General features: G+C 37.5%; 1 protein-coding gene across 6 annotated transcripts in view; it reads right to left on the bottom strand.

Annotated features, from left to right (window-relative positions):
- MIA2 (MIA SH3 domain ER export factor 2) overlaps positions 1 to 25505 on the bottom strand; it is a 110788-nt gene that overhangs the window by 61731 nt on the left and 23552 nt on the right. For 2 of the 6 annotated variants that reach the window (XM_047861314.1, XM_047861318.1), the window contains exons 1-4: positions 22834 to 22988; positions 13484 to 13615; positions 5831 to 5852; positions 5651 to 5739 (exon numbers count right to left, since the gene is read on the bottom strand). In XM_047861314.1, coding sequence (XP_047717270.1) covers positions 5651 to 5739; positions 5831 to 5852; positions 13484 to 13615; positions 22834 to 22860 — 270 coding nt within the window. In that variant the 5' untranslated portion in view covers positions 22861 to 22988. Of the gene's footprint in view, positions 1 to 5650; positions 5740 to 5830; positions 5853 to 13483; positions 13616 to 20691; positions 20968 to 21509; positions 21607 to 22833; positions 22989 to 25505 lie in introns of those variants that run through there. The other 4 variants (XM_047861315.1, XM_047861316.1, XM_047861313.1 and 1 more) reach the window with 4 other exon arrangements.

Below are 25505 nucleotides of genomic sequence, written 5' to 3'. Positions count from 1 at the left end.
CCTCAGAGAACCAAGTCCAACATTTGACAATTCTTTCTCCCTGCCCAAAAGCAGAGGATGATAGGACAAGAAACCCAGCAGAGATTTTAGTAGAAGTGGGGACCTGAGAGGGAAAAACTTGGGAGTTTAAGACCTAATGAATAGGATGAGCCACAAAGCTCAGGTTTTGTGATGGGGCTCTGTGGTAGGCTGAAAAAAGACCTCTCCAAATTCTGTCCTAATCCCCAAAATTTCCAGATGTGATTAAGTTAAGGATCTTCAGATGGGGCAAATATACAGGATTATCTTGGTGGACCCAACATAATCCCAAGAGTCCTTAGAAGAGGGAGGTAAGAGGATCAAAGTTAGGAGAAGAGACAATGGGAAGATGGAAACAGAGACTGGAGCAATATAGCTAAGAGCCAAGGAATATGGACAGCCTCTAGAAGGTGAAAGAGGCAAGGAAAAGATTCTCTCCTGGTGCCTCCAAAAGGAAAGAGATCTGCTGACACCTTCATTTTAGTTTTATATAAGCCTGGTTTTAGATGTATGACCTCCAATGCTATAAGAAAATAAGCCTGTGTTACTTTATGTTACTAAGTTTGTGATAATTTGGTACAGCAGCAATGCAAAACTAATACCAACCCACACTGGCTATCTTATAAGAAAGTCTAAACCAGAAACAGACCAATCCCTTGAAATGAGGCCAAATTTCCAAACATTTTAATCTGTAATTAAAGTAATCTACAATATGTAATGTTTCAGCCTAGCTGCCTATGAGAAGCAACAGCAAATCCTCACTACAGAAACATCACCCACAACTTCAAATTTTTCTCTACAAATAACCTGGCATTGACCAACACAAGATTTGACTAAGAACCAAGAGAAAAAATGAGCAAGAGAAACAGACTCTTGAGGGATGCAAATAATAGAGTTTTCAGTCAGACATTAAAATAAGTAAGTTTGGGGCACCTGGGTGGCTCAGTGGGTTAAGCCTCTGAATTTGGCTCAGGTCATGATTTCACATTTGTGGGTTTGAGCCCTGCATCTAACAGCTCAGAGCCTGAAGCCTGCTTTGGATTCTGTGTCTCCCTCTCTCTCTCTGCCCCTCCCCTGCTTGTGTTCTATCTCTCTCTCTCAAAAAATAAAATAAAAAAATGTTTAAAAAAATTTTTTTTAATTTTAAAAAAATGTAAAATCTTAAAAAAGAAAAAAATTCCAGCTAATCCATTTGCAGAAATTGCAAGCTGATCCCAAAATTCACAGAAAATGTAAAGGACTCGGTGAGAATAGTCAAAATGATCTTGAAAAAAAAATGAACAAAGTTAGAAGACTTACACTTCCCAACTTCAAACCTTTCAACAAAACTACACTAATCAAGACAGTGTGGACTTGGTATAAAGATAGACATAACAGATCAATGAAATTGACTGAAGGGTCGAAACTTCACAACTTTAGTCAATTGATTTTCAACAAGTTACCAAGATAATTCAGTGCAGAAAGAACAGTCCTTTCAACAAATAATGCTAGGAAAAACTGGATATCCACATGCCAAAGAATGAAGCTGGACCCCTACCTAACATAATTTACAAAAATTAATTCCAAACAAATAAAAACCTAAACATAAGAACTAATCCCATAAAACTTTTAGAAGGAAATATAGGTGCAAATCTTCGTGAGTTGTTTTAGGCAATGGTTTCTTAGATATGACACCAAAAAAAGTATAACCAACAAAAAAAAAAGTAGTTAAACTGAGCATCATCAAAATTAAAAACATTTGGGGCCACTGGGTGGTTCAGTCAGTTAAGCATCCAACTCTTGGTTTTGGCTCAGGTCCTGATCTCCTGGGTTCAGGGCTCAGGTCCCACATTAGGGTCCATGGTGACAATGCAGTTTGCTTGGGATCCTCTCCCTCTACCCCTGCCCCGCTTGTGCTCATGCATGAGCACATTCTCTCTCTCAAAACAATAAATAAAACTTTAAAATAAAAAAAAAATTGAAAACATTTATGTTTCAGGAGCACCTGGGTGGCTCAGTTGGTTAAGCTTCCAACTTCAGCTCAAGTCATGATCTCACAGTTCGTGAGTTCGAGCCCCATGTCAGGCTCTATTGACAGCTTAGAGCCTGGAGCCTGCTTCAGATTTTGTGTGTCCCTCTCTCTCTGCCCCTCCCCACTCACACTCTCTCTCTCTCTCTCAAAAATAAATTAAATAAAAATAATTTATTAAAATAAACATTTAAAAAAATTTTTAATAAAAAAAATTTATGCTTCAAAGATACCACCAAGAGAGTGAAGAGACAACCCACAGAAATGAGAGAAAATACTTGCAAATCACATAATCTAATGAGAATTTCACATCTGTAATATACAAAGTTACAACTTGATAGTAAGATGAAAGACCAATTTAAAAATAGGCAAAGGAACTGCAGAGACATTTCTCAAGAAAAGATAAACAGTCGGGGCGCCTGGGTGGCGCAGTCGGTTAAGCGTCCGACTTCAGCCAGGTTACGATCTCGCGGTCCGGGAGTTCGAGCCCCGCGTCGGGCTCTGGGCTGATGGCTCAGAGCCTGGAGCCTGTTTCCAATTCTGTGTCTCCCTCTCTCTCTGCCCCTCCCCCGTTCATGCTCTGTCTCTCTCTGTCCCAAAAATAAATAAACGTTAAAAAAAAATTAAAAAAAAAAAAGATAAACAGTCAATGAGCACATGAAAAGATAAGTGCTCCTCATAATTAGCCATCAGAGAAATGCAAATTAAAATCACAGTGAGATACAGCTTCATACTCACTAGGATGGCTAAAATCAAAAAGACAGATAGTAACAAGTGTTTGGAAAGATGTGGAGAAACTAGAACACTCACAAACTTGTGGTAGGAATGTAAACTGGTATAGCCACTATAGAAAACAATTTGGCAGTTCCTAAAAAGTTAAACACATATCCATCAATGGCACTCATAGGAATATACACCAAAGAATTGAAAACACATATTCACATAAAACTTGTACACAAATGTCCATAGCACAATCACTTGTAGCAGCCAAAAACAGAATAACCCAACTGACAAACACATATATAAATTGTGGCAAAGAAGAGTATTTGGCAAAAAAAAAAGTACTGATTCATACTACAACATGGATGAACCTTGAAAACATAATGTAAGTGAAAAAAGCCAGTCACAAAGGACTATATATGATTCTATTTATGTGAAACGTCCAGAATAGGTGAATCTAATGTTTATTTATTTATTTATTTATTTTTTTGAGAGAGACAAACAGAGAGAGAGCAAGAGAGAATGAGTGGAGGAGGGGCAGAGAGAGGGAGACACAGAATCCAAAGCAGGCTCCAGGCTCTGAGCTGTCAGCAAAGAGCCCGATGTGGGACTCAAAGTCACAAACTATGAGATCATGACCTGAGCTCAAGAAGGACATTTAAACAGACTGAGCCACCCAAGTGCCCCAGAACCAGCAAATCTATACACAACATGGATGAAACTTGAAAACATTTTACTAAGTGAAAAAAAAACCAGACACAAAGAACCACATGTTGTATGATTCCATTTATGTGAAATGGAACACAGAGCCAACAAAGTTATAGAAAAAAAAAAAAAGGTAGATAAGTTGTCTAGGGCTTGGGAGTAGGGGAAACTGGGTGAAGGGTGATAACTAAGGGCTACAGGGCCTCTTTGGGGGTAATAAAAATGTACAAAAATTATGGCAATGGATGAACAGCTGTAAATATACTAAAAGTATACAAAGTCATTTGTATACTTTAAATGGCTGAACTGCATAGTGGGTAAATTATATTACAACAAAGCTGTTAAGAAAAAGCTATACTATCGGGGTGCCTGAGTGGCTCAGTTGGTTGAGTGTCCGACTCTTGATTTCAGCTCAGGTCATGATCCCAGGGTGTAAGACCAAGCCCTGCCTCGGGCTCCATGCTTAGTTCTCAGCATAGAGGCTGCTTAGGATTTTCTCTGTCTCCCTCTGTTCTTCTCACCCACTTGCGTGTTCTCTCTCTCTAAAATTTTTTTAAAAATTTTTTTAATTTTTAAAAACAAAGAAAAAGCTATACTATTTAGATGACTTTCAAAAATCACCAGATACCAGGGAATAAATCTAATAAAACATGATGAGAACCTCAACACAAAAATTTAAACAATAACAGAGAGGTTTTAAAAGATGTTAATAAAGGGATATACTATATAGTCCACGGATAAGAACTCAACATTGTAAAAATGTCAGTCCTCTCCAAATTGATCTATATATTCAATGTAATCCCAACTGAATTCCTAGCAGCCTATGTGTGTAAACTGATGAACTGATTTAAAATCTATATAGAACAGCAAAGTACCAAGATCACCAAGACAATCTTTAAAAACAAACATGGAGGTTTACACTGTCAGCTATCAAGAATCGTTACAAAAAGATAGATTAAAAAGCATGATATTGGCACAAGAATTTAAAAAACTGACCAAAAGAACAGAAGATATTATAGAAATACTCAAATATATATAGCACTTGATTTAAGATGACACCACGGAACAGAGGAAAAGATGGTCTTTTCCATAAACGGTACTGGTTAATTCAACATCCATCTGAAAAACACTGAATCTTGACTTCCAAATCACACCATTACAAATTCAATTACAGGTGAATTAAAGACTAATTAAATTTGGGTTAAACTGTTTTCCCCAAAATTTATACGTTGAAGTCTCAGTCAGTACCTCATAATGTGACCGTATTTGGAGACAGGCCCTTTAGAGAGGTGATTAAGTTAAAATAAAGGCTTAAGGATGGGCCCTAATCTAATCACATGATGTCCTATAAAAAGAAGAAATTTGGACACAGAGATACCAGAAACAAGCACCTGGACAGAGGAAAGACCAGGGGAGGTCCAGGCAAGCAGGCAGCCACATGCAAGCTAAGGAGAGGAGCCTCGTAAGAAATCAAACCTGTCAACCCTTTGATCTTAGACTTCTAGCCTCCAGAACTGTGAAAAAATTAATTTCTGTTGGGTAAGCCACCTGGTCTGTGATATTTTGTTATGGTGGCTCTACCAAATTTATACAAAGACTAAATGAGAAAAGTAAAACAAAGCTTCTGAAAGTAGCACAGAAGAATATCTTCATAACCTTAAGTAGACAAAAATTCTTAAATAAGAAACAAAAAGCAGGCATCATAAAGACAAGATTAACAAATGAGACTAGGTTAAAATTAAGAACTTCCGCTTACCATTGAAATAAAAAGGCAAACCACACAGTGAAGGAAAATATTTGCAATACATATACCTAACAAAGGACTTGTGTTCAAATATAGAAAATATTCTACGTATCAAAAAAGAAAAAGAGATAACCATATTTTCAAATAAGAAAAATAAAAACAAAACAAAAAACCCTTAAACAGGTAACTTCACAAATAAGATATCCAAACAACAAATAAACATATGAAAAAGGTGCTTAACCTCATTAGTCAGGGAAATGAAAATGAAACCACAATAAAACATCACTATGCTCTTACCACAGTGGTTACAATTAGTAAGACTGGTAATATGAAGAGCAACTGAACTCTCACACTTTGCAAACAAGCATTAATAAACTTACACAGAAGTTTCTGCACTGCAAAGTGTAAAGTCTTCCAGCTCTAACACATATGTAACATTTTCAAAAATGTCTTACCTCTTTCTGAACAAGGCTAAATTTTTCAAGTAGTTTACATTTTTCATCAAGCAGTGTAGAAAGTTCGATAGCCAGCTTGTTCTCTCTTCCTGAAAAAAAAATTGTATTATATGTAAATTGTTTTAAGTTTCAAAATTATGAACAATAATGATGAGATCTATAATAGAAAAAAGAGCTTACCCACATAAAGCCGGCTTCTAACCTGAAAAAAAAAAATTCAACAAAATTATATTAAAACAAATACATATTTAAGTAAATCTGACTTATTTAACTTCTATTACCAACTTAAAAATAACTGGTTTCTGGGGCGCCTAAGTGGTTCAGTTGGTTAAGTGACTGACTTCGGTTCAGGTCATGATCTTGTGGTTCGTGAGTTCGAGCCCCACATCAGGCTCTGTGCTGACAGCTGGAGCCTGGAGCCAGCTTCAGATTCTGTGTCTCCCTCTCTCTCTGTCCCTCCCCCTCTTGCAGTCTCTTTTGCACGCGCGTCCTCGCACTCTCTCAAAAATAAACATTTTTTTTAAAGTTAACATAAATAACTGGTTTCTTACTGCCTTAGCATGAGTATACATTAACTGAGAGTGTTCTTTTTCCAATGGAAAAAATGCTACATATTAAAGTTTCTCTATTGAAGATTCACATTGTATATAAGCATACTGAAGGTTCTGAAATAACTCAGCCTTAAAGATAGCAGTTTCATTTCATTTAGTCCATTGTTCTTCAAATATATTTTACCCTAAAACAGGTTCCTTCCTATTTCAGGAAGCCCTTATTAACATCATGTTTTCCAAAATAACAGTTTGAGAAATGTTTACCACAGGACCATGGATCTGAATAGACTTCAAAAAATGAAGGAAAAACTCCATTTGTAAAGGGATCAGGCTTAGGGAACTTAAATGGGGACTTAAATCATCTACAAAGATGTATAGGTATAAAATTAAAAAACAAAAGTTTTAAGATCAAGGTACAGTGGAATCAGTATTGATGAGGACTAAATCAGTGCACTAAATCACATTAAGGAACGATCTCAAAAGGTAACAGGAAGCTGAAAAAAATTAAAAAACAAAAGTTAAGACACATGGAAGACAGAAGTAGAAGGGACAAAATCCAAAAAATAGTCTCAAAAAGAGAAAACGAAATGTAAAATGCAGAAGATAACTCCTAAAATTAAAAAAAGATAAAACAGGGGCACCTGGGTGGCTCAGTCAGTTCAGCATCCATCTCTTGATTTTAGCTCAGGTCATCACCCGAGGGTGATGGGGACTGTGCTCCATATCAGGCTCCACGCTGAAGAGTGGAGCCTGCATAAGATTCTCTCCCTCTCTCAGCATGTCTTTGTGGCTCAGTCAGTTGAGCAACCCACTCATGATTTCAGCTCAGGTCATGAACCCAGGGTTGTGGGACAGAGCCATGCATCAGGCTCATGCTGACTGAGTGTGAAGATTCTCTCTCCCTCTGCCCCTCTCTCCTTCTTGCACTCTCTCTAAAATATTTTTTTTATTACAAAAAAAAAAAGATTCTCTCTGTCTCTCTCTCCTCTCCCCCACTTGTGCTTTCTCTCCCTCTAAAACAATAATTAATAAAAATAAATAAACAAGCAAACAAGCTCTCATATTAAAAGATTCCAGAGAATTCTAAAAATATTTTAAAATATTCAAACTTAGACACATTATATTGAAATAACAATGTCAACTTAAAAGATTCTAAAAGCTTTCACAGAGAACAGATCATTTATAAATAAGAATCACACTGCCATTAGACCTTTTAATAAGTAACATGAAACGTAAAAAGACAAGGAAGTAAGGCTTTTGAAGTATTAAAAGGACAGAACTTTGAACCTAGAATGTTTATATCAAACAAATTACCATTCCAAGTGAGGACTTAATTCAAATATCCTCAAGCACTCAAAATAAAGTCGCAGAAGGTTTGCCACGCAAAGATCTACACTAAAAATTTTGAAAGAAGCATTCAAATATGGGAAGAAGTAAATCCAGGAGACCCTCAAGAGATACATCAAGTAAGGGCCAAGTATCTTGGCAATAATTTTTGTGGTTTGTAAGGGATAGGGACAGAGTAGAGGAGAAAATTAAAAACAAAGAAAAGAAGAAATATATCTGAGTAGTAAAGTGAAAGAAACCAATGGATGTGAGAGTATGTTAAGGTTCTTGTCTTCACTGTAAAAAGATTTACTTACCAATGTAAAAGAATTTAAACATAAAAAGTGGAATAAACGAACAAAGCTGAAAGAATTTAGTCCAAATATATCAATAATCATAACATATGTAGACAGACTAAACAGTGAAAAAACAAGAGATTGCCAGAACACACATAAAAGAAATTTACAGAGGTACCTGGTTGGCTCAAACAGTTAAGCATCGGACTCTTTATTTTGGCTCAGATCATCAGGCTCATGATTTTTTCTTAATTGTTAATTTATTCTTTTAATTTACATCCAAGTTAGTTAGGATCTAGTGCAACAATGATTTCAGGAGTAGATTCCTTAATGCCCCTTACCCATTTAGCCCATCCCCCCTCCCACAACCCCTCCAGTAACCCTCTGTTTGTTCCCCATATTTAAGAGTCTCTTATGTTTTTGTCTCCTTCCCTGTTTTTATATTATTTTTGCTTCCTCTCCCTTATGTTCAGCTGTTTTGTATCTTAAAGTCCTCATATGAGTGAAGTCACATGATATTTGTCTTTCTCTGACTAATTTTGCTTAGCATAATACCCTCTGGTTCCATCCACATAGTTGCAAATGGCAAGATTTCATTCCTTTTGATTGCCATTGTACACATCTTCTTTATCCATTCATCCATTGATGGACATTTGAGTTCTTTCCATACTTTGGCTATTGTTGATAGTGCTGTTTATAAACACTGGGGTGCATGTGCCCCTTAGAAAGAGTTTACCTGTATCCCTTGCATAAATACCTACTAGTACAATTGCTGGGTCATAGGGTAATTCTATTTTTAATTTTTTGAGGAACCTCCATACTGTTTTCCAGAGTGACTGCACCAGCTTGCATTGCCACCAACAATGCAAAAGAGATCCTCTTTCTCTGCATCCTCGCCAACATCTGTTGTTGCCTGAGTTGTTCATGTTAGCCATTCTGGCAGGTGTGAGGTGGTATCTCATTGCGGTTTTGATTTGTATTTCCCTGATGATGAGTGACACTGAGCATCATTTCATGTATCTGTTGGCCATGTGGATGTCTTCTTTGGAGAAGTGTCTATTCATGTCTTTAGCCCATTTCTTCACTGGACTATTTGTTTTTTGGGTGTTGAGTTTGATAAGTTCTTTATAGATTTTGGAGACTAACCCTTTATCTGATATGTTATTTGCAAATATCTTCTCCCATTTTCTCAGTTGCCTTTTAGTTTTGCTGAATATTTCCTTCACTGTGCAGAAGCTTTTAATTTTGATGAGGTCCTAATAGTTCATTTTTGCTTTTGTTTCCCTTGCCTCCGGAGACATGTTGAGTACGAAGTTGCTGCAGCCAAGGTCAAAGAGGTTCTTGCCTGCTTTCACCTCAAGGATTTTATTTTTTTTATTTTTTTATTTTTTATTTTTTTTTTCAACGTTTATTTATTTTTGGGACAGAGAGAGACAGAGCATGAACGGGGGAGGGGCAGAGAGAGAGGGAGACACAGAATCGGAAACAGGCTCCAGGCTCTGAGCCATCAGCCCAGAGCCCGACGCGGGGCTCGAACTCACGGACAGTGAGATCGTGACCTGGCTGAAGTCGGACGTTTAACCGACTGCGCCACCCAGGCGCCCCTCACCTCAAGGATTTTAATGGCTTCCTGTCTTACATTTAGGTCTTTCATCCATTTTGAATTTATTTTTGTGTATGGTGTAAGAAAGTGGTCCAGGTTCATTTTTCTGCATGCCCTGTCCAGTTTTCCCAGCACCACTTGCTGAAGAGGCTGTCTTCATTCCATTGGATATTCTTTCCTGCTTTGTCAAAGATTAGTTGGCCATACATTTGTGGGTCCGTTTCTGGGTTCTTTATTCTGTTCCATTGATTTGAGTGTCTGTTTTTGTGCCAGTAGCGAACTGTCTTGATGATTACAGCTTTGTAATACAGCTTGAAGTCTGGGCTTGTGATGCCTCCTGCTTTGGTTTTCTGTTTCAAGATTGCTTTGGCTATTTGGGGTCTTTTCTGGTTCCACACAAATTTTAGGATTGTTTGTTCTACCTCTGTGAAGAATGCTGGTGTTATTTTGATAAGGATTGCTTTGAATATATAGATTGCTTTGCGTAGTATTGACATTTTAATAATATTTGTTCTTCCTATCCAGGAACATGAAATATTTTTCCATTTTTTTGTGTCTTCTTCAATTTCTTTCATAAGCTTTCTATAGTTTTCAGTGTGTAGATTTTTCACCTCTTTGGTTAGATTTATTCCTAAATAGTTTATAGTTTTTGGTGCAATTGCAAATGGGATCGATTCCTTGATTTCTCTCTCTATTGCTTCATTGTTGGTGTATAGGAATGCAACCGATTTCTGTGCATTGATTTTATATCCTGTCACTTTGCTGAAAGGCTCATGACTTTATGACTCATGAGTTCCAGTCTGGCATCAGGTTCTGCACTGAAATGTGGAGCCTGCTTAGAATTCTCTCTCTGCACCTCCCCGGGGTGCTCACGCATGCACGCTCTCTCTCTCTCTCCCCAGTCCCTCCCCCTTCTCTCCCTCTCTCTCTCAAAATAAATAGACTTAAAAAAAAAAAAAAGAAATTTACACAGGATGCACATTAAGTAGAACACCACAGAAAGGCTAAAATGTACAAGGACAGAAAAAGACCTATCAAATATCACCCAAAAAAGTTGCTATGGCTATAAAAATGAGAGATAAAAGAAACCTTAAGACAAAAGAATCACTAACATTAAAGAGAGTTACCAGATACTGACAAAAGGTTCAATCCACCAATAAGAGATATAGCAATTCTAAACATGTATCCATCTTATAAAATATGCTCAAAATATGTTAAGCAACAATTGCAGAACTACAAAAAAAATTATAAACCTATCAAGAGAGTGAAATTCAGTCAAATTCTCTTCATTCTTGATAAAAGAAAGGAAACAAGAAAAGAACAAGAATATAATACATGAACAACACAAATTAGTCTTCCCCTAATTGATGAGATACAGAATGATATACATGTATTTGCTCTCAACAGTAATCAGTGGAAAAGAATAAAAAAAAAAAAAAAAGATCTACACAGTCCATGCATTTGAACTCTTAATATGTGGCATGGCAGATGAGCAGGAAAGTGGTTGTATCTTGGAGTTAAAATTAGACCGAATCTTTACCCCATTCCAGGCAAAAAATTACATTCAAGATGAATCAAGGACATGTTAAATGCAAAATTTTCAAAGAATTTCTGTTCTCTGATAACAGACAAAAACACGGTAAGGAAGATGAAACGATGTTTCATACTGCGACACTGGCAACAAGGATAGCTTAAAAGGTACAAACTCACAACTAGTAGCAAATAAGCCCAGAGATCTAATGCACAGTATAGTAACTATAAACAACACTGTATTATAATCATCAAATCTGCTAAAAGACTAGAACTTAATTATTCCAACCATAGAAAAAAATTAACACATAATGTAACAGAGGTGCTAATTATCACTAAAATGGAAATTATAATATATAAATGTATCAACATTTATAACATTAACATGTGTACACCTTAGATTGAGAAAATGTTACATGTCAAGTATACTTAGACAAAAACAAAGAAATTATGAAAAATATTTTAAAAAGGAAAAAAAACAGGTGTGCTCAGTTGGTTAGGCATCCAACTCTTGATTTTGGATCAGGTCATGACAGCACAGAGCCTGCTTGGGATTCTCTCTTCCTCTGTCTCTGTACCCCCAAAATAAATAAATAAACATTTAAAACAGAAAAAAGAAAAAGGAAATGGAAAATGGACAAAAGACTTGAGGAGGCAGTGTACAAACTAAACAAATGGCCTTTTAACACATGAAAAGATGCTCAACCACTGCGGGAATCCAAGAAATACAAATTACAACCACAATAAGAAAATAAATGCATACCTTCAAACATGGCTAAAGTTTAAAAGTCAGTCAATATCAAGTGTTAGTAAGTACATGAAAACAACTAGAACACTCATTAATTTCTGGTAAAAGTGTCAACTAGTATGAAGACAACTTTGAAAAATAAATTTGGTACATCTACTAAAACTGAGTACATCTACATATGCTATGATGCAGCTATCTCTCTCCTAGTTATATAAACAAGAGAAATGTATACATATGTTTCCCAAACAGCCCATAAAAATGTACATAGCAACACTTTCCATACTAGCCCCAAACTGGAAACAACCCAAATATTCATCAACAACAGAATGTTAAATAAAATGTGGCATATTCATAATCAATCAATCAAACTAAAGACACCATCAAGAATATCTAAACTACTCATAGAAAAATGGCAAAAGACCTAAATAATTATTTCCAAAAAGAACAAATACAAATGGCCAATGAATTTATTAAGAGATTTCAATCTACTTGGTGATCAAGAAATTAAAATCAAGACTATGATAAAACTCCATTTTATACCCACTCAAAATGGCAATAATAAAGAATGTCAACAATAACAAATGTTGGAGAAGAAAGAGAACAAGTGGATCTCTAGGAGCTCCTATATATTGCTTGTGTGAGTGTAAACTGGTATAGACAATTTGGAAAAGAATTTGTCATTATCTTTTCAAAGTAAAACCTCCACATACCCTATAACCCAGTAATCTCACATTAAGTTTACTCCCAAGAAAAACTTACAAATATACTATGGGAGACATGTATAAGAATATACACAGCAGCACTATTTGTAACAGAAAAAAACGTGGAAAAAACCCAGATGTCCAAAACCATAAAATCTACATATAAACTATAGCATATGCTTACAATGTAATATTCTAAAGCACTCAATATGGAAAAAACCATAGCCCCATCCAAATATATGGATAAATCTTAGCAACAGAGGATGGACTAAAAAAGTTACAAGATATGTCTTATGGCATTATACCAAATAAGATTACATATTATACTTGAGAAATATATGTAGATATGACCACCAAAAAAAAAGAAAAAAAATTTAAGGCATGGGAATAATAAACACAGGATCCAGAACAAGGTTACCTCTGGCACAAGGAGAAAAGGGGATGAAATGAGGGAAGATCACCTAATGTAAGTGATAGTCCATGTTTTGGTTTCAAGTTGAGTGGTAAATTCACAGATTCTTAGTATATTGTTAACAATAAACACAGATTAAAATAAATAAATAAATAAATAGATAGATAGATAGATAGATAAATAAATAAATAAATAAATAAATAAGAAATACAGGTAGGGTATTAGTGTAGAATACTTCTACAAATAAAGTCTTTAACATTTTTACACTTAGAAAAATTCTTCTAAATCCATATTCAATTTCTAGTAGCCACACATTAACACGAGGAATACACGTAACAACAGGCTAGTACGTTTGCTTAAAATAAAAGATAGATTTCTTTTTTTTAACTTTTTTTTAAGTGTTTATTTCTTTTTGAAGGAGAGACAGAACATGAGTGGAGAAGGGGCAGAGAGAGGGAGAGACACAGAATCCAAAGCAGGCTCCAGGCTCTGAGCTGTTGGCACAGAGTCCAACACAGGGCTTGAACTCACAAACCGCGAAATCATGACCTGTGCCATGTTGGACATTAACCAACGGACCCACCCAAGCGCCCCAAAAGATATATTTCTTATGTTAATTGTTCAACCTGAAGACAGATGAATATTCTCCTAGTATTGGTTACTTACCGATCGAAAACTTCTCCACAAAAACAAGAGAACAGCAAAAACTCCAACAACAGCTGCACATATTACCATTTCCCATGGGAAACCATAGGGATTAGGACCTGGTCTCATATCTTCAGGCAACACTGCCACAACCTTCAAGACAAAGAAAATTAACTTCTTAAAAATGCACGTTTGATAAAAAGTGTTGATTACAAACTGCTTGCTATACGTGGAATGTTTGTGGCCCCACAAAATTCCTATGTTGCAACCAAATCCCCAGTGTGATGGTTATTTGGAAGTGGGGCTTTAGGGGTGGTGATTAGATCATGAGAGTGGAACCCTCATGAATGGGATTAGTGCCCTTATAAAAGAGACCACAGAGAGTTCCCTTGACCTTTCCACCATGTGAGGTTATAAGAAGAATGAATCAGGAAGCATATCCTCACCAGCCCCAGGATCTGCTCCGCCTTGATCTTGGCCTTCTCAGCCTCCAGAACTGAGAACAATGTTACTTGTTTAACAGCCACCCAGTCTGTGGTATTTTATTATATAGGACCCCACATAAACTAAGACACAAACATCAGTACAGGTTTATGTGTAAACACTCTTAACACCCATTTCATGAAATAAGCTGCCAGACTACCAAACAGAAGGTATCACATGTATTTTTCTGGCAACTTTCAATCATCAAGTGATGAAAAATAGCAGTATGGTGAAATGCAATGATTTCAAAACTGGAGTTCTACAGAGATGCCTCAGATTTCCAAGAATAAGAGGAGGAGAGATGGCCAAAGAAAGAATCTGAGCTCAGGTGTTCTTATCCTGCTACCAACCAGTTTAGGTTTTATGTATAGAATATACTGGGTTCCATTTAAGATTTCCCCATGGGGGGGGGGGGGGGGTGGATAGATCTGCAGCTTAGAGAAAAAAAAAAAGTTTGAAAACCAATGATGAAGCTTTGGGTTTAGAATCTGAATGCCTCTATCTACCCTATTTCTGTGGCTCCATACTCTTATCTATCATGGGATTAATGCTGTTTGAACATGCATGACAGGTACTCAGGAAAGGTTAACCATTTCCATCAATCCTCTTTCAAAGACCATGATCTTGTAACCATGGCCTTTCTATACTACTTCTCTCCCTCGCAGGTCTTCAGCACAAAACAGCTTAAGGCTTTTACAATTCCTTCTATATTTCATCTTTCTCTGGGTCAGCTCATTATTTATCCTCACCCAATGGGGTTATTCTTTTCTTTGTTACCAGGCCCCAAACATTACTCAAACACAGAAAGGAGAATAGTACGGAGAAAAAGAAAAATGTCCTTTTAAGAAAAAACCTGGAGAAAAAGAAAAATGTCCTTTTAAGAAAAAACCTGCAGTCTAATCAGGTCTGTTTCTTTCCAGCGTTCAACCCAAAACCCATATGAAAAATCTTTACTTTCTAAGATCTTTCTACCTAGAACAACACCCTTTAATGTCTATTCTCATCTCCCAGATCTGTTTTATAACTCTGATCCATATTAAGTACCCCTTCCAAACTACTGTCTGTTGTTCATTAATCTGTATTAAATAAACCTGATTATACCTCTTCTAAAAAAAAAAAAAAAAAAAAAAAAAAAACACCTTAATTTCTGCCTCTCCCTACATTACCCCCGTTACTAGTTCACCAGAAATGTTAGTATTTTTTAAAAATTTCCATCAAAGAAAAGCCCAGGACCAGATGGATTCACTAGTGAATTCTACCAAAAGTTTACAAAAGAATTAATTCCAATCATTCTCAGACTCTTCCAAAAAACAAAAGAGGAGAGAACTTTTCCTAATTCATTCCATGAGGCCAGTATTACCCTAGTATGACAGCCAAACATATATATCACAGGAAAAGAAAAACACACATCAATATATGATGTAAATGCCAAAGTTCTCAACCAAATAATAGCAAACCAAATCTAGCAGTATATAGAATGAATTATATACCAAGTGCCATTTATACCAGAGTACAAGGTTGGTTCAACAAATAAAAATAAATCAATATTATATACCATATTAGTAGGAAAAAAAAATCACACAATCATCTCAATAGACACAGAAAAGACATTTAACAAAATCCAACATCCTTTATGATCAAAACATTCAACAAATTAGGACTGAAGGGAATTTTCTCAACCTAATAAGGGACATCTATGAAAAACCAACAGCTAACATCTTACTTAATGATGAAAAATTGAAAGCTTTTACCTCAAAGCTGGAACAAGGGGGACACCTAGCTGGCTCAGTCAAAAGAGCATGTGACTCTTGATCTCAAAGTCATATAAGTCTGAGCCCCACATTTGGTATAGAGATTATATGAATAAATAAATATTAAAATAAAATCAAGACCAAGAAAAGGATATTCACTCTCTCCATATTCACTCAATATTGTACTGGAGGTTCTGGCCAAGGCAATTAAGCAAGAAAAAAAAAAATCAAAGACACCTATATTGTAAAGGAAAAACTAAAACTACCCCCATTTGAAGATCACATAATCTTACATACAGAAAATCCTAAATAATCTTAAAATTCTAAAATAAGAAGTCTTAATAAGAAACTATTAGTGCTAATAAGCAAGGTCAGCAACAGTGTAGGATACGAAAATCAATACAGAAAAATCCGTCCTATTTTCTATACAATAGCAATAAACAATCTGAAAATGAAATTTAAAAAATTGCTATTTACAATCGCATCAAAAAGAGTAAGAGACTTAGGAATAAAGCAAACTTTATACTTTGAAAACTACCAAACACTGTTGAAAGAAATTTAAGTTCTAAACAAATAGAAAGACATTCTATGTTTCAAATTAGAAGACTTAATACTGTCCTGATGGCAATACTCCCCAAACTGATCTACAAAATCAATGCAATCCCTATCAATAGTCCAATTGCCTCTTTTGCAAAAAAAGGACAGACTGATCCTAAAATTTATAGAGAAATGCAAGGTATATAGCAGTTCCTTCTCTATAGCTATATAACCATACACAGACAGACAAACAAAAAAAAAAAAAAAAAAGAAAAGAAAACAATGTTGGAGTACTCACACTCCCCTATCACAAAACTTGCCATAAAGCTATCATAATCAAGACAGTTTAGCAACGGCCTAAGGATAGACATATAAACAATGGAACAGAAATGAGTATCCAGAAATAAATTTATGGTCAACTGATTTTCAACAGCAGTATCAAAATAAATCAGTAAAGAAAGAACAGGCTTTTCAACAAATGTTACTAGTACAAGTGGATCTCATACCATAATTTGAAATGGGTCACAGACCCTAACGTTAGAGCTAAAACTCTTAAAAGGAATCATAGTTGTAAATCTTTGTGACCTTTTTTTTTTTTTGGAAGTTTATTTATTTATTTTGAGAGAAAGAAGGGGGGGTGGGGAGGGAGACAGAGAGAAAGAGGGAAAGAGATAGAATCCCAAGCAGGCTCTATGCTGCGAGTGCAAAGCCTGATGCAGGGCTCAAACCCACCAACCGTAAGATGAAATCATGAGCTGAAATCAAGAGTCAGAGGCCTAACCAACTGAGCCACCCAGGATCCCTGTAACCTCATTTTAAGCAATGGTTTCTTAGATATGACACCAAAAGCACAAACGACCAAAGAAAAAATAAATTAGTTTTCATCAAAATGTAAAACCTTTGTGCTTCAAAACTTTTTTACTGTATTTATTTATTTTGAGAGAGAGTGCACAAGCAGTGGAGGAGCAGAGAGAGAAGGAGAGAAAGATAGTCCCAAGTGGCGCTCAAACTCACAAACTGTGAGATCATGACCTGAGCTGAAATCAAGAGCCGGACAGTTAACCAACTGAGCCACCCAGGGACCCCAAATCTTCACGCTTCAAAGGTCACCATCAAAACAGTGAAAAGATGGGGCACCTGGGTGGCTCAGTTGGTTGGACGTCCAACTTCGGCTCAGGTCACGATCTTGTGGTTCGTGAGTTCGAGCCCTGTCAGGCTCTGTGCTACCAGCTCAGAACCTGGAGCCTGCTTCAGATTCTGTCTCTCCCTCTCTCTCTCTCTCTCTCTCTCTCTCTCTCTGCCCTTCCCCCGCTCACTCTGTCTCTCTCCCTCTCCTTCAAAAATAAATAAACATTAAAATAATAATAATAATAAAATAAATTAAATAAATAAATTAAAATTAAAAATAATAATTTTTTTAAAGTGAAAAGACAATCCACAGACTGGGAGAAAATATCTGCAAATCATGTATGTGATAAGGATCCTGTATCCTGAATATATTAAAAAAACTCTTATGACTCCAACAACAAAAAGGCAAATAACCCAATTTTTTTTAAATCGGTAAAAGAAAGGAATAGATATTTCTCCAAGGACGATACACAAATAGTGAATAAGCATATGTACAAATGCTCAACATCATTAAAATTAGAGGAATGGAAATCCAAACCACAATGAGATACCACTTTACACTCACTAAGGTGGCTAAAAAAAAAAAAAAAAAAAAAAATTACTGGAGAGCATGTAGAAAAATTAAAACATTGCTGGTGGAGATGTAAAGTAGTGCAGTGTCTGTGGAAAACAAAAACTTAAACATATGGTAAATATGACCCAGTAATTCCACCCATGAGAACTGAAGACATTCACAAAAAAACTTATACACAAATGCCCACAGCAGTATTACTCATAATAGCCAAAAAAGTGAAAACAACCCAAATGTCCATTAACTATATGGATATTCAAAATGTGGCATATCCATACAATGGAATATTTTTCGGCCATAAAAAGGAATGAAGTACTATTACTAGCTACAATATGGATGAATCTTGAAAGTATGCTAAGTAAAAGAAGTCATAAAGGCCACACATTACAGGATTCCATTTACATGAAATGTCCAGAATTGACCAATTCATAGAGACAAAAAGTCGATTAGTAGCTGTCAAGGGATGGAGAGAGGGGAGAATTGAGAATGACTGCTAATAAGTACAGGGTTTCTTTTGGGGGTGATGGAAATATTCTGGAATTGTGGTGATGGCTGCACAACATAGTGAATATACAAAAAAAAAAAAAATCACTGGACACTATAGGGGCACCTGGGTGGCTCAGTAGGTTGAGCGTCCGCCTTCAGCTCATGTCATGATCTATCTCACAGTTCATGAGTTCGAGCCCCACGTCGGGCTCTGTGCTGACAGCTCAGAGCCTGGAGCCTGCTTCGGATTCTGTGTCTCCCTCTCTCTGCCCACCACCCCCCCCACTCATGCTGTCTGTCTTTCTCTCTCTCTCTCAAAAATAAACATTGAAAAAAAATTTTTTTAAGATAAAAAAATCACTGGACACTATAAAAGACTGAATCTTATGTGAACTATAGCTGAACCAAAAAATATTTTTTTAACTAAAAAAATAAATAAATAAATAAAAAGCAGAACAATGTTGTGCCATCCTAGCCCCCAGGCCCATGTGGTGAGCATAGCAGTTTTTAGCAAAGAAATCATCCAGGTAAAAATACATTCACAGGAGAAAAAATTCTGCAAGAATTCTGCAATTCCTCATGTGTCTCTCCATTCACAGTCCTATAAAAACTAAGTTTTGATTATTGTTTTCAGTGAAGAAAAGGAAATATGTACAATCAGAAATCATCACTCATGCCACAATATACTTCTCTTCCAATAAACCCTCTTTCTGTGAATGAAGAAGCTGCCATAGCCAGAAACCTGGGAGTCATTGTAGATGCCTTCTCTCATTCTTCACATCCAACGGACAAAATCCTACCCATTTTGGCTCTTAGCTACTAAATATTTTCCCCATTCAATATCCTCTTCTTTATCACTACTTGACAACTCTGTCATCTCTTCCCTACACCCTGTTTCTAGTTTTGTTTTCCTTACATTTCATCTATACACTACTATTAGGAAGCTCTATTTAAACCGAAAGTCTAACCACTGAAATTCTTCAAATGCTCTCCAGCACCTACATCAACTGGAACCTACTTATGTCTCCAGCAACCATTATTGCACATCATTCCGAGCCCAGTTTGTACTCTAGTAAAACTGAGTTCCCTGCACAGACGATGTTGTTTCATGCTTCCTCTGCTTAAGCTACTCAGTTAGCCTGGAAAGGCTTTCCTAAACACTCAAGAAAATACAATCTCTCCCACCCTTCAATTTCCTTAGCACTTTCTGTGTATGCTTTGATAAGCACTTCATCGGTTTCTACTTTGTACTGTTTTTTGTTTTTGTCTTCTCTCCTTTAACAGACAGCATGATACCAGAGGCCCAAACTCAGCCCATTTAGATTCTCCACAGAACTGTCATACACACACACACACACACACACACACACACACGCGCGCGCGCGCGCGCGCACGCACACACACACACACACACACACACACACACAAAATCACTATACACGCTATAATTGAATGACTGAATACCATAACAGTATTTTTAATACAGATAACAAGAAACCAATAATCGCAACTGCCCCAATATTTTAAAAGACTTTTTAATGCAAATAGTCTAAAACATAGGGATAGAAGTGCCCCAAAATATGTCACCAAAGACACCGATAAACACTTGAGAAAAATCTATGCAACCTGATTATAAAATGATCTTAAAAATATATAGAAATTTTGAACACTGGGAGTTCAAGATCTCCAGATTTTACATTAACACGACGTTTTATACTAAACACACACACACACACACACACACACACAGAAAGAAACGAAGAACAATCTCAAGGTAAAGTATCTCAAAAGAGCATTCTTTAGTAAAAGAAAACGCAGAATTATAATCCCAACTTCCCATCCAGGCTTAGGTGTCCTTTCAAGACAACTATAAGTTTCAGCATTAAAGGGAATTCATTTCAGAGGATCAGTCCTTAAGTTTCTCACAGTGGGAGAACCACGTGTCACTGACCCGTGTTCAAAATAAATAACATGACGGAAAGGGAAATCGTTTTAGGAACCCGAAAACATTTAACACACCTTTGCAAAATCCCGCTAGGCAAATGCTCTTTTCACCTTCCTGATCTCCTGGTCCCCTTCCATCACCTAAAAAACCACCTAAGCCGCCTATGAACCAGCCTCGGACACAGGCCCGAGCCCGACAGCAGGTGAGGACTGGCTTCAGGACCTCTAGCCACCGCCGCTCAGACCTCAAAGCCAAAGTCGGCGGCTTCCTTCCCCAGGAGGCTCCTGCGACCCCTGGGCCAAGTAACACTGATCGCGCCTAGACTCACCCTGCGTAGCTTTTCCAGTACCAGACCCAAGTACGACTGAGGGGCAGACCCGGGCCCCTCCATGGCGCCAAGGCTGCCTCAGCTATAGCGGCCGCAGCCCGGGCCTGGCGGAGCCACAACAAGCAGCAAAGAACACCCAGCTTTCAGTCCGGAACCCAAACCTGCACCGGGCAACAGGAGCAGACCACTGCTGAGCCGGCTGCGGGGGGTTGCTGGAGAGAAAGAAGCCGACAGGCCTCAAGTGTGCAACGCTCTCCAACCGGGAAGCCTCGCCTCTAGTTACACTCTATGTTCTGAACATCCGGAGGTCCATACCCATCCCTCAGGAGCCTGCAACTAGCCCTCTCCTCACCGTCCACCCCTCGATTTGGTTTCGGCCAGGCCGAGGCGGGTAGGCTGGGAGGCGGGGACGCCAGGATGCGGTAAGTTTCCCCTCCATCTTCGCGCGAGGTCCGTAGACGTGTCCTTGCCTTTCGTTCTTAAAGGGGCCGGCGCTCTACCTGGCCAAGCCGACCACCCTTGGAAGTGGAGGGTCTCGAGGAAGAGACAGTGGAATTTGGCCTCAGGCTCTGCGCTGTAGTGTGGGCCACTAGCCCAGGAGTGGGGTTACGGCTCAGGACTCTCCCCCCCGCCCCCAAAATCTGGCCGCAGTAGGGGCGAGGCTTCTCTTGGAGATCCCTAGGCGTGAAGCCTCACGGGGTGAGCGCGGCGCGGCCCCTCGACCCAAGGGCTGACGCCAGGCCAAACACCAGCTCCCAGCACTTTCCTCTCGCAGAACGTCAAGAGTCACCCCCACTGAAGCCCTGACGGCATCGTACCCCGGGGAACGCTGCTGGCCCAAGGAAACCGGCAGCCGCCTTCTTTCCAGTCAGAAAATGGCCTGCAGGGCCCGTGCCTGTGCGTACTGCCAACCGCGTCCGGACTTTGGACTTTGGACAGGAAGGCGTCTCGGGTCAGCTGTGGTTCAGACAGAGTTTAACCTCTCCCACGCTAGAGAACTTCGATCGGGTCTCCACTGCCCAGAGGAGGTTCGAATGGTTTATGCATGTCTACCTAAGTTACCTGGGCACTTGCTAGACAGAACTGTCTTAAACTCTATGAGCTCCTCGTTGCCCAAATGCCAAAGCCGACCGCTGTGGACCTTGGCTGGACGACTGCTGTTCTCCTCTGAGAAAGGGGAGCAAAAAGTAGCAGCTGAAAGTAGCACCTTGCCTTCTAAATTTAGGACCCTATTTTTAGGTATGTTGAATAAAGTACGGAGGGCTGGATTTGTTCGTGGGAGACTTTTAGCTGACATAGGTGTAAAGGATAACCCCTGGGTCTTCCTTGCCAGCAATGATAATCCTCAACAAGCTCGGCTTTCTACAAGTCCTCAGGGAAGCAACAAAAAGGAGCAGATGCTTCTTCCTAAACAGGTCACCTGAGAAAACTCAATAGTTGAACAAAATCTTGAATCCTTAGGAAATTTCCCTAATGTAAGCTGGCAGCAACAATTGTGCCAGAAAGAATTAAAAAAAAAAAAAAAAAATGGCCAAGTTCACAGCAAATGATTTGAGGGCCCAAATGGGGCCTAGTTTTTTGGAACTCAAAGTGTTCTCTTTTGCCACATCAGCCTAAGGAGTTTCAGGAACAATCGGTATCAGGAACAGAAATTGCTTAATAATTCTCCATTTTTAAGATATTACACAACCTTCATATATACTGGTCAGTGTGTATTGAAATTAAATTACGTTAATAGCTTATTAAAGTCAGAACAGAAGCATAACCAGAATTTTATACTTAAAATTTCAGAGAATCTTAGAACAATGCATTTAGAGCATTGTATTACTTGATAAAAATTCTTTAATGTCTGAACATTTTCAGGAAACTATAAAATCATTTTCAGCTTTCAGGACTTATTTATAACCTAAAACATTTTTTTAACTCTTTTGCCCACCCCTAAAGCAGTCTGTGCCCTTTTCCAATTTTTCAATAATTACCATTCCAAATATTAGGAACATAGATTAGGGACAAAAGAATAAACAAAGTTTTTGAAAACTCGAAAAGATTCCCCTGTAGCAAAAACACAGTAAAACTTAAATTCGGTGCCAAATTCAAACCTAATTTCTCTTTTGTACACTTAATAGTCATATAGAAACTTACCTCTTCCTCTAGATCTTTCAATTCCATTTTTTAAAAAGTTCATGTTAAAATATCTTAACATATAAATAAAGTTCTACTAAGTTCCCCATATCCTTGAGAAAGATTTCAGATTCTAATACATCCTGCACTCTTCTGTTTAACACTGACTGATCCTGTTTTGACACTTGTGTGGTAAAGGGGTACTGTAGGTGGAGTTGTGACTACCAACCTATAATCCAATTTCATGGACATCACTCCTTATTAAATTTTGTTTTCCTTAAATATCATTTGCATTAGTATCCTCTTAAAAATCTACAATTGAAAAGAGATATCCTGAATTTGATAACTGATAAAAGTTAAATTGAATGTTTTATTTATAGTCTATTCATATAGAATACATAGTTTTAACTCTATAAAAGACATTCAAAGATTGTTCTCAAGAAGACATGGGATTTTGCTGTCTTATCTAGGCCTGCTTTGAAGGAAATGGAGAACAAATGCTCCTGTGTTAGTCACAGTAACATTAGAAACATGCTAACCAGTAAACTTTGTCCTCAACCTAGAAATTGATTTCCCTTATGTGGGCCCTATTGCAAAGCTGTAAGTACTAGTTACGCCCATTTAATTAAACATAATTAAACGATGTCGCAGGCTATAGGATCTAGTCCCTTGGAAGAAAATCAAACATGCTGAGCCACGCTTTCATTCTGTGTACTAGCGATTTAAGAGTTGTTCTCAGAGCATATTGAATCCGGAGTTACCTGTTGAACAAGAGCTAGGTAATTTCCATTGTTTACTCCACATATAAATGAAACATTCTAGTTAGGAATAGATAAATGTTAGAATTCAAAGAGTCTCCTCAATTATGAAATAACCTAGATAAAAAGTATTAATTCCTATTACAAACAATTCAAAGAAAGTTATGTTGTGTACAAAATCTAACTGAAATTACTAACAAATAGAAACAATTACCTGAAACATCTAGATAAAAGAAAAGGAAACCCTTTCACCTAAATTTAACTGGAAAATTGCTCAGATTTTCCATTTACTTGCAGCTTTTCAAAACTATGTTATGGGAGTTTAGTAGATGCACGAAGATTGTTAGAATTCTAGACCTGGCAGGAACCCTTCAGGACTTTTGGTCCAAATATTATGAACTTAAAGCCCTATAAAGGCAGAACAGGTGAAATAAATGCAGGGAAATGAAGAATTCCTGTGTATTTAATGCAAGCACTATTCCCCTTGAGTTTTTTTGGCCATGTGAAAATGAAAGACTATATATTACAGTCTTCCACTTTTTCAAGAGAACCCAGAAATTCAGATTTTTGTATTAACTCACCTTTTAAATGTTGGCAACTGGTTCATAATTTTTTAAACAATGCACAAGGCAGCTTTAACCAGCAGTCTGTCATCTGGTCTCAGCTTCTGATGCTAGAGTTTTAAACTTGAGACTGCCCTACAGAATAAGTGACTTTCCAAGGTCACGAGATAATTTTTTTTAAAAAAATGTTTTTTTAATGTTTCTTTATTTTTGAGGAAGAGAGAGAGAGAGACAGAGTGTGAGTGGGGGAGGGGCAGAGAGAGAGAGAGACACAGAATCCAAAGCAAGCTCCAGGCTCTGAGCTATCAGCACAGAGCCCGACATAGGGCTCGAACTCCCAGACCTGGAGATCGTGACCTGAGCCAAAGTCGGACGCTTAACTGACTGAGCCATCCAGGCACCCCAAGGTCACAAGATAATTAACACAAAACTAAATTCAATATTTCATGTCTAAAAAATGTCAACCAAAATAGTTAAAGTAAAATGTGTTTATATCTACTGAGTCCACAAAAATAAACATACTTAGCATAGCCTTTACTAAATAGCACTTAGGAGCAGTGAATATAGCATACTGATTAATAAATTATTGTTATTTTTTAATTTAGTAATTTCACTAGTATAATTTGAGAGGGAAGGGTTGACATGGGAGGGATCTGTCAAGAGGACATACAAATAAGCAGAACTAATTCATGGGGCGTTGAAAGTTTTATTATATCTTTTTTTTTTTTAATGTTTATTATTTATTTTTGAGAGAGACAGACAGAGTGTGAGCGGGCAATAGGCACAGAGAAAGGGAGACAAAGCAGGCTCCAGGCTCTGAGCTGTCAGCACAGACCCGACACAGGGCTCGAACTCACAAACAAACCACAAGATCATGATCTGAGCAGAAGTCAGATGCTTAACCGACTGACCCACCCAGGCACCCCTATTATGACTTTTTATAATCATTACTATTAGTTTTTCTTTTCTCTTATGATGGAGCAGATTTCTAAGTAAAGTTTTTAATCAACATCTTTAAGACCAAATCATACAGAGTAAATTAATCACTATTCTGGGCTTATTTACCAGGTAAGGTCAACTCTCTGGAACTTAGCAAAGAAATAAAGTGAAGAGGAAGCCTCTGAAAACAAAATGGTATATGTTATTAAGCCCAGTTTTCACTAAGATTCTTATCACAGTCACCACCATCTACCTGGTCACCCAAGCTAGAAACCTGGTAAGTTATCCTCACTTTTCCATTTTCCTCCCACGCTACATTCAATCAATCATTAAATCCAATGAATTCTGTCTACAAAAGATCTATCTAGTTTGTCCTTTCAATTATTTTAACAACCACCATCAGATATTAGATCAAAAGTTTAAAAACGTGGCT

This window comes from Prionailurus viverrinus, chromosome B3 (assembly GCF_022837055.1).
Source record: "Prionailurus viverrinus isolate Anna chromosome B3, UM_Priviv_1.0, whole genome shotgun sequence".
Taxonomy (NCBI): Eukaryota; Metazoa; Chordata; class Mammalia; order Carnivora; family Felidae; genus Prionailurus; species Prionailurus viverrinus.
The sequence above is the reverse complement of the archived record's forward strand: the minus strand, read 5'-3'. Positions and strand labels throughout refer to the sequence as shown.